Source organism: Pygocentrus nattereri, chromosome 10 (genome assembly GCF_015220715.1).
Source record: "Pygocentrus nattereri isolate fPygNat1 chromosome 10, fPygNat1.pri, whole genome shotgun sequence".
Lineage (NCBI taxonomy): Eukaryota > Metazoa > Chordata > Actinopteri > Characiformes > Serrasalmidae > Pygocentrus > Pygocentrus nattereri.
In genome coordinates, this window is record NC_051220.1 from 12428006 (window position 1) to 12438494 (window position 10489).

Sequence of the window (10489 nt, forward strand, 5' to 3'; positions counted from 1 at the left end):
CACCTTTCCAACTGCCTCCCTCTCATTCACACACATGTATTCCGTCTTATCTCTACTGACCTTCATTCCTCTCCTCTCCAGTGCAAACCTCCACCTCTCCAGATTCTCTTCCACCTGCTCTCTACTCTCACCACAGATTACAATGTCGTCTGCAAACATCATGGTCCATGGAGCGTCCTGCCTGACCTCATCTGTCAACCTGTCCATCACCATTGCAAACAAGAAGGAGCTCAAAGCTGATCCCTGATGTAACCCTACCCTCACCTTTGTCACTCCAACTGCACAACTCACCACTGTCTCACTATCCTCATACATGTCCTGCACCACCCTAACATACTTTTCAGCTACACCTGACTTCCTCATACAGTACCACAGTTCCTCTCTTGGCACCTTATCATATGCCTTCTCTAGATCCACAAAGACACAATGTAGCTCCTTCTGACCTTCTCTGTACTTCTCTACCAACACTCTCAATGCAAGAATTGCATCTGTGGTACTCTACCTCACTAAAAATTAACTGTGGTGAAAACAACACATGCTCAACAAAATGTCCTTACTTAAGCAAAAATTGTATGTATTGCTAACATAGTGAGAACATGTGGTCCTCACAAGTATACCACTACAAACACTCACACACACAAATGTACACATACACACACACGTACATATAATAATTTTTCTGTAATATCCTGTATATTAAAAATGAATAAATAAGTCATTGCTGTCAGAACAGAACACAGTATCTATGAAAATCCAGCATTACAAGAGAAAGAGAAACATTCTTAAATTTAGATGGAACTAATTGGAGAGATATTTTTCTAAGTAACTGTGGGCTGTTTCTGTTCATCCGCTCATCATGAAATTTTCCCACAACGTCAAAAGTCTTTTTTAAATCATGTCAAAAAAAAACTTAAAGACAACAGACCAGCTTCCATACACATACATACATACTCTTAAAAACAATTGGTTCTTGAAAGGTTCTTTAGGAAGGCCAATGGTTCTATAAAACCATGAACACTCAAAGAACCATTTGCATGCTTAAATGGCTCTCTGCATGGGGAAAGGTGTATATAGCACCAAAAAGAGTTCTGTTGTTGTGTCAAGCGTGTAACAGTAGAAGACCCCTTTTTGGCACCGTAAACCGTGGTACCATGGTTCTTTGAGTAGTAATACATTACAGTCCTGCTCTAACACCTGATTCAGCTCATGAAGTCTTTGATGATCATTTCAGTGAATCAGTTAAAACTCTAAAACACACTGAATCTACAGTATTTTTACCAATGGAGAGTTTTTCTTTAACCCATCCATCCAAGTCAAGAACCATTTAGAAGCCTACAAACTTAAAAAGAACCACAGCACCAAAAACGGTTCTTCTACTGTGATAAACTTGACACTGTAACAATAGCAGAATGTAGAACAAAAAGCACTATGTAGAACCATACAGCACCATTAGATAGATCTACATAGAACTCATGGCTGCAAACAGAACCGTGCACGCTTCCCGTGGGGGGACAAGCCCTGAGTCTCATGGTCTGTTATTTCTGAATTTCCTGCATTTTAGAGAACTAGAGAAGTTGCACAAGAAGATGAAGAGGGGTGTGAAGAAATGCAGCTAAGAATGGGAAGAACCTCACAAAACCACTGTAGCCTTCTGTACGGTTTGATATCAATATGGTTATAATTGAAATTCTGGAATTCCTAAAGAGGTTATTTCTAAAGAGCAGTTATGAAAAATGTTATGATCACCTGTACATACACTGGCCCATACACTGGAACATTATTCATGGTCTGAATGATGTTATATGCTCTGCAGTCGTTTAGGTAAACATCTGCAAAATTCCTTCCGTTCAAAAGCTCAAATGTTCAAATAAGTGCACACGTTCCATTCTACCCAGTATGTATACATACTCCTCATTTTTTCATATTATGTTCTGTCCAGTATGTATGCACAATTTACATCTCTTGTTTATGTCTGGTACATGTACACACTCCACTTTTCGACCTGTTATGTATGCACGCATCAAATTTATCCACTTTCTGTCCATTATACACAGCCCAATTTCTTCTTTTATATCCAATATGTATACCGCTGTCCCTGTGACTGTCACTTTTAGGTCCAGTACAACTCACATTTCTCTTTAATGTCCAGTACTTCTCTTCACTTTCTTTCTGGTATGTATGTAATTTAATCACCATGTGCACCATGTGTATCACTGAAGAGCTCTGGTTTCTGGAGCAAGTGGCTTTACCTTGAACACACAGTTACTCTTTGGAGTCCTCAAAGACGCTAACCAGTTCGTTTTGGTGTTTCACCTTCATGGACACTCCGGTGATGGTGGTGTTTGTGGAGCAGGCTTTCCCATCTTTGACCTTACGCAGGTGCCCCTGGATGTACTTGCGGAACTTCCTGGTGGCGAAGCAATAGACGACAGGATCCAGCAGACAGTTCAGTCCCATGAGCATCAGGGTGATCTGGTGGGCATCATTCAGACGCTGGCGGGTTTCCTGGTTCCATTTCATCAGGTCCAGAACGGCTAGCGTCCAGGGCCCCTGGACCACGTGGTGTGGGACAAAGCACACCACAAAAACCCCTATGACAGCACACAGCATGCGTAGAGCGCGCCGTTTGGTACCCTGTGGCCTCCTGCCCGTGCTGGGCCTCGGCTGACTGATAGGCTGCTTTAGCAAGGTGTTAGCGATTAGTACATTACACAAAATGACGAGCATGAAAACAACAAAGAAAATGGCGATAATGATAAAGTGGGCAACTGCTACAGCTATCTTTTCTTTGCGTGACTGGTTGTGATATCCTTCAAAACATCGTGAAATGTTGCCATCTTTCTGGATGCCACGATCTGTGAGCTGTTTAGCCGTGGCCGCAAGAGTGATGAGCCAAACGATGAAGGACACGATGATGCCTCGTCTCCAGCAATCAGAAGAAGCCGCGACTAGAGGCCGGGTCACGGCCCAGTAGCGGTTGATGCTAATCACGGTGAGGAAGAGCACAGAGCAGTAAGTGTTGATGAAGTACATCGCACCAGCGATGCGGCACAGTGCTTCCGAGGAGTTCCAGTTGCCATTGTTACGGTAGTAGTCGATCCAGAAGGGGAGAATGAGGATGAACAGCAGGTCAGCCACAGTCAGGTTGGTCATGTAGATCCTAATCTCGTTCATGGCCTTGGCATCACGCATGTGTCGCAGGATGAAGAGTGCGTAGATGTTAGCCAACAAGCCGAGAATGAACACCAGGCCGTAGAAGGCGGGGAAGAGAGAGTAGCGGAACTGTGAGTCCAGGAATGTCTCGTTCCCGGAGATGTGGTTCTCATCTGTGGTCATGGTGACGAGGTCCCTGGAAGTGACCAAAGCAGCCATGGAGAACAACTGAGAACAGAGAACCGTATTAATCAGCATGGAATAAACTTCAGCATTTCAATTCAAGGTGCTTTATTGGCAGGACACATAATACAATATTTGTGGTGTATTTGTATTTTGTATTTCTCTCTCTTTATATATTACCACTATACATGTATACGTGTATATACCTCTGCTGTCGGAAGAAAACCTTGTATCTCCATTTTTCAGTTTTTGACGTTATTTAAAATGACCTATTATCCTTTATATAGTGTGTCATTTTCATGAGGAATGGATGAAAGAAAATGGCCTGAACTGACTTTATAAAAAATTCTGGTTCCATTGACTTACATTAAAAGTAAAGTAAGTATTTCATTCTCCTGTAAAGTTACTATTTTTTAGGTTTTCTTTCAACAGCAATACACATATAATATGTGTGTGCATGTATATATAAATAAATATGCATATACATATGTATACATACATGCACATACTGAATATTTAAAAATATATATATTTTATTTCTATTTCTCTTGTTCGTATTGTTGCTAACTCTACCAATATCTCTTTCTTTTTCTTTCTGTCTCTATTACTCTCTCACTTTATTTCTATCTTTCCCTCATTCTTACTGTAGCACTTTTCTGCCGAGATGTTTAATCTCTCACCATCTCCTTTCCTCTCTCTCTCTTCTCTCTCTCTCTCTCTCTCTCACACCCACCCACTACATTTCTGAGAACGGTAATAGTGATGTAGTGAATGAGGCTGGTTCTAAATACAGTAAAGATCAGAGAGCAAACCAGACAGAATAAAAAGGAGAGACACTACATTTTCATCACACACTAACAACTGTTCAGAGTTTAACTCTTTTCAGTTAATCGGGCTGACAGATACAGGAGTTTTACATTGTTGGTTAAACAGGCTGACCTTATGTTTATTTTTGCTCTGGATGACAACAGAAATAACCTCATTATTACAATAAATAGTTCTGTAAAAGTAATGAAAAACTGGCCTTCTCTAAGCCAAAAATGCTTGGCCCCTTATAATTGCCTCTCACAGCCGTAATGCTCATACATTTCTGCTGCTCTGCTTGCTGTTTGCTGAAATTTCTATTTTAATCTGCAACTGTCATCTTGAGCTGGAAAGATGGTATGGAACATTGCCTAGAAGTACTAATAATGTTTTAAAGAAAACCTTTTAATCTTACATTTTAAGGATATGTATCATTGATGTTTATATTCCTATGAGGTTCAATGTTCATTAAGACACACTGTTTTGCCTTCAACATTGAAGCCATGTTTTGAGGATGCTGTCAGCACCACAGATTATGATACATAAAGATGTTTTTAGAGAATATTCCCAGGACATCATTCAGGGAATAAAAACAGAACTTCCTACTGAAAACATTAATAGAACATGGATTTGGGTCTCCGATGCTGAAAGTTCAGACTTCTAGAGAAACCTCCAGCTGTGACTTCTAAGGAATCCCACACAGAGTACATGTTGCAGGCTGCTTCGAGTGCTACAGTTGGAGCCAAAACTCAGAGTAAATGCGTTCCTTTCTATTTTCAACTCTTCCCTCTATGGGAATTTTGCCCTTAATGTTAAAAACGGAATTCCACTGAATTTCTGCCTAATTAAACAGAACTGTGCAATGCCAGAATTGTTCTCCATAGAAAGCTTATTGTTCTTCCTATTTTCCACTATTTTCCCATCATTGACATTGTATTTAAAACTCAGAAGACGCGTGTAGGTTCACTGGTTTTGGAAAGTAAATAAAATGTCTATATCTGTGTTGTAGTCACGGTGACCCCTGGTTCCTATCACCACCACTGTAAAGACATCTCAAACTCTGAATTATGCAGGAATTTTGGTAAATTATAGTTTAATTCCATTAAAAAAAGGCTAATTATCTTCTTTAGCTACTGTACAGGTGGTGTGATGATAATTTCAGGTTTCAAGCTCTACTGATGTCTGATTTTGCTTGAATTTTATTTTTTTAATATTAAAGGTCGTGTTGTTGTTTTGATTTACATAATTATTAGCATGATGATATTGTTAGTCATGTAATAAACTACATTTAGATTTGATTTCTATTCTGTTTGGACAGGTTTGAGTCTGCATGTTTTGAAAATGACAAGACCTAAAACTACACTAAAATCACACATTTCTGTATGTTGCTTGTATATTGTGTATTTTTTGTAAATAGTATGCATAGTGTCTGTATATCATTGTCCTTGCATACTCTGCGTATTACTAGTACACCGTGTATAATGTATATTCTGCATTGTCTGTAAATTATACATACATCTAAAACAATGGCAATGGCTGGAACCAAATTCCTTATGTGTGTCAACAGGCTTGGCATACAAATCATGGAACCACAGCATGGTTTTGTTTGTAACGTTCTCAGTCCAGTTTCTTAGTCCGGTCCAGATTTTTACCCTGTTTCAGCTCTAGTGCACTGGACCCAGGTAAGTGCTGAACGTAAAACTAACAGGAAAATCACTCGGATTGCATAAGGTATGAAATTTCCACAGCTGAGTGGAGTTTCCCATCATACTGTCAAACATTCATGACTCATACAGGAGCTTCCTTGCTGGGCGTGCCTGCTCCAATTCTCACACATTGAAGAGCTCAGCTACATTCATGAGCTTTAAAGGTTTAAAGGTCCTCTGTGTCCCATGTGTCAAACACAAGGCCAAGTCAGGCCCATAGCACAGTCCTACTCAGCCTGCAGTTATTTTAATTTTTTATTATTATTAGCCTCTTTCACTCTGAACTACACTACAGTCCCCAGTCTGCATTGCAACATAATGTGTTCTCCAACCCCCTTCCTCCTACAATCTATAGTTCAGCGCTTACACAAGAAGAAAAGATGCCTGTCGTGTAGTTCAAGTGAATAGGCAGGTTTTAAAAACCTACCTCCTGGGGACAGTTAAAGAGGTTTAACAGTTATCTATAGTTAATGTAGCCTATTGTTTTATTCTGAACAATTTAGTTTTATTTTAAATGATTTTGAATGGTTAAAATATTAAATGCCAATTTTTTCTGTTGCAGTTTTGGCATTTGTTTTAAATAAAAGTAAAATTTAAATAAATAAATGCAGCTAGCCCACAAATTTGTTGAAATTTTTAATATGACCCTTTTAGTGTTTGAGTTGACACGCCTGCTGTAGATCAAACCACTTGCCCTCTTGACTCAAAAGCCTTTACGCTACACTTAGAATTATTACCAGTGATCACTAAACACCTAAGTTCTTTAAGATGGCTGTTGGGTTAGATACTCATTAGGCCTATGGGATCCACAAATTCAATGTGTGTGTATCTGTTTGTGTATCTTTGTGATGATCCAGCACAGAAATCCAAGTTCAGACATTTCCTGAATCTGTAGAGTCACCCTGTCCATTCCATCTTATCGCAAGATCATACGTGATTCACATCTGGAGTTATGAGGCTATGAAGAGGGGCTGAGATACACATCATCCGCCTCTCGCCATGTAGAACTGGTGAATTTGTGTGTCCATCTACATTCTGTGTGAAACTGACCAATGGACACTCAGGAAATCACTAAGGACTGACCCATCACGCCAGAAACCCTTCATTCTTCATTCAGTCCTTATCGGAGACACATGAAATATTGAGCAGAGAGTTCACAGCTGCTGAAGTTGCTGCAGTGGTTTTGGAATGTAGTGATGAAGATGACAGAGCATTTTGATATGAAACATATCAGTACCACGTAAAGGAGAGTTTAAGAAGAGATGAACTAATTAAGCCCTCAGAGCCCAGAGGGCCAAGAAACCGCACCTTGATGCCAATCATCTCCCCAATGACCATCTTTTGCCATCACTACTTTTCTTTTTAAGGTTTTGGAGAAAAGTTATTTGCCCAAGTCTCACTTTCGGAAATATCAGTTAGCGGTTCACTAGTTGCCTCACACTGCAGAAGACTCTCTTGTGTCCCATCTGCCCAGTACAATGGCACAATGACTCAAAGTAAAGGATTGTGTAAAGACAAAGCCTGGTTGATGAGGAACTTCCTGCTAAGAGCTGATAAAGCAGAAATGTTGCAGTTGGCTAATAAGTTTGCTGAAAACAAAATTGCAGATTTTATCATTGACCCTCATGGTTTTCCACTGCAAACAAAAGCTACAATTAGAGTTAAGACCCTGTTGCAACCGTGGGTGCTAGGTGTTCATTTGAGTGACATATCAGTAAAATCTCCAAGACCGAGAAACATACCCAAAACAAGACATGCGAAATAAGTTAGCTCTTTCATAAACACTAGATTAGACTGTACAGTGTTACTGGCTGGTTGTTCTGCTGTCTCTCTAAATCAATTTTGACGAGTTCAGAATGCAGCAGCTCATGTGTTCACCTGGAGCACAGTTTGAGCCTGATTCTGGCTAAACTGGTTTCCTTTTAAACCCTTAAATGGCCAGAGGACCCAAATCTAAGAGTAGTTCGGTCAGTTTGCGCTGAAGTCCCGTATTTATGGAATAATGAGCTTTAGTATGTAATAAGCCTGAGATTTGAAGGGCTTAAAGCTGCACTACGTAAGATGTTTTTGTTAAAATTGAATGAAGTGTCATTACTGAGTGAGGTGAAAAAGAACACATTAAAATATGGTGAGCCTGAAATAATTTTTTAAAAGTCAGAGGGAGTTTTTCACACCATGTCGTACAGCTTTAATTATTAACCTCACTCACATAGATTCAAAAATTAGGTCTGGCTCAATGTTTAGGCCTCAAATTATCTCAAAATCCACATTATACTGATGAAGATATGATGACAACGGTAGATAATTCCCTCACATCCTTAGGAAACGTGGCCTTCACCAAGGATAGACGGAGTTCTCGCTGAATTCTCTTTTAACAAACTCACAAATCCTCAACTCATACATAGTGTTGCTTTAAATGGCCAGGGCCCAAAGTTTTATTACATACTATCCTAAGAATAGCTCAGACAGTTTGCATGGCCGTCACTGTAGTTACTGAATAATAAGCCTTAGTGTGTAATAAGCCAGAGGTTTTAAGTTAATTGCTGAATTCTATCATATCTTACTGATCTCTTTGAGTGTTTGACCATCCATACCACCTTACTGAGTTGAGGCAGCCATGAACAACTGTTATGATCTCTTACAGCTCAGTTGGTAGAAGGCTATCATGTTTTGTGAAGTACTGTGACACACAGTTTTTAATTGTCATTTAGAGCATATGTTTTTATCTCTCTAATGTTTTACAATGGAAAATTTAGCCATATCATAAAGCACAGCTATTTTTGGAAATAATTCAGATATACAATGCATAAAAAACACAGTTTCTCTTTAGGTTGAACGAATAACTGACTCTAAATGTAAGTATTGTAATATAAACTGAGCTAGTAGGGGTCACTTATAAATCATATGGAAAATGAAATGAGAGTAGAATATGCGCAAATATGTAAAAATAAAATGAGAACAGTGTTTCAATGCATAAATAAGTAGCATAAATAATAAAAAGTAGCATAAATAATGCGAATGTCATACATAATTAAAATATTGTCACTGTCCAAAGAAAAAGTATCTCTAAAATGGTAACTTTACAGGAGAGGGCAAACGTTTCTTTTTAGCTAAATGTAAAGATTTTTTATGCAAAGTGATTTGAGGGGGCGGGTTTCTACTGGTCCAATCACCATAAAATTTTAACATAATGTAAAGGACAGCTGCTGTACTCGAATTATGAAAAAAAATTCAAAAATGCAGAAAATGGAAATACTTATTTTTATTTTATTTTTTGGACAGCAACAATATGTATAATACAGATAGATATGTATTATGTTACTATGTACAACATTTAAAGTATTGTTTTACCCCAAACATAGTTTATTAGAATTACAGAAGTAAATAAAAGTGTAATGTATTTGAATTCCACTAGAAAATAATTATATCATAATAACAATATTGGACTCACCTCTAATCCAGTCTCGTCTGTCTGTCTGTCTGCGTGTGTTTAATTCACACTCTTTCGTTTTTTACTGTGTTTCACATTCAGTCCCGCCCCGTTGTTTCCACAGTACACACCCACAACACAGAGGAAGTGCTGTCTCTCTATCTCTCTCACTCTATCTCTCTCTCAGGCTGGAGGGGAAAGCCTTCACTGCTGTTTTTCATTTTTTTAAAATGTGAGCAAGTTGGTGCTTGATGTTGTTGAGCTTAATGGCTCCCAGATAAACTACAGAGAAGCCAACTATTCAGAAAACACATACGCATACATACATACAATAAATCTACACTCATTGTCCACTTCATCAGCTCTGACCTTATAGGAGCACTTTGTAGTTCTACAGTTACAGACTGTAGTCCATCTGTTTCTCTGCATACATTGTTACCCTGTTCTTCAGTGGTCAGGACCCCCACAGGACCTCCACAGAGCAGGTACTATTTGGGTGGTGGGTCATTCTCAGCACTGCAGTAACTCTGACGTGGTGGTGGGGTGGTACCTTGTTGGTCTACCTCATAGAAGTCAGAGACGATAGCTCATCTGCTGCTGCACAGTTTGTGTTGGTCATCCATTCAGTGGTCACAGAACTCTTTAGGTTGAATGTTTATGGTTGATGGACTATTCTCAATTCAGTGGTGAGAATCAGGTGTCACTTTTACAACCACATTTCCTATATATATATATATATATATATATATATATATAGGAAGATAGATAGATAGATAGATAGATAGATAGATAGATAGATAGATAGATAGATAGATAGATAGATAGATAGATAGATAGATACTGAAATGTTGATGTTGTTTTTTGAAAAATAGATGCAATTTTTGAATTTGATGTCAACAACACATTCCAAAAAAGTTGGGACAGGGGCCTATTTACCACTGTGTTTCATCACCTCTTCTCTTAACAACACTCTCTAAGTGTTTTGGAACTGAGAAGACAAACTATTGTAGTTTTTAAAGTGAAATGTTTTCCTGTTCTTGTTTGATTATAGGATTTCAGCTGCTTATTTAATTCAACTGCTGTTTTTAATACAGTGCTGCTTGAGGACTTTTTGCAGCTATAACAGCTTCAATTCTTCTGTAAAGGCTTTCCACAAGGTTTAGGAGTTTGTTTATGGGAATTTTTGACCGTTCTTCCAGAAGCACATTTGTGA

At 38.7% G+C, this 10489-nt stretch overlaps 1 protein-coding gene across 1 annotated transcript; it reads right to left on the reverse strand.

Annotated features, from left to right (window-relative positions):
• Window positions 1–378: 378 nt before the first annotated feature.
• On the reverse strand, window positions 379–9322 carry ptafr (platelet-activating factor receptor). Its single transcript, XM_017708789.2, has 2 exons — window positions 9298–9322; window positions 379–3381 (listed from the first exon to the last, which is right to left on the reverse strand). The coding sequence occupies exon 2, from the start codon at window positions 3370–3372 to the stop codon at window positions 2263–2265; it is 1110 nt and encodes a 369-aa protein (XP_017564278.1). The 5' UTR covers window positions 3373–3381; window positions 9298–9322; the 3' UTR covers window positions 379–2262.
• Between the last annotated feature and the right edge of the window lie 1167 nt (window positions 9323–10489).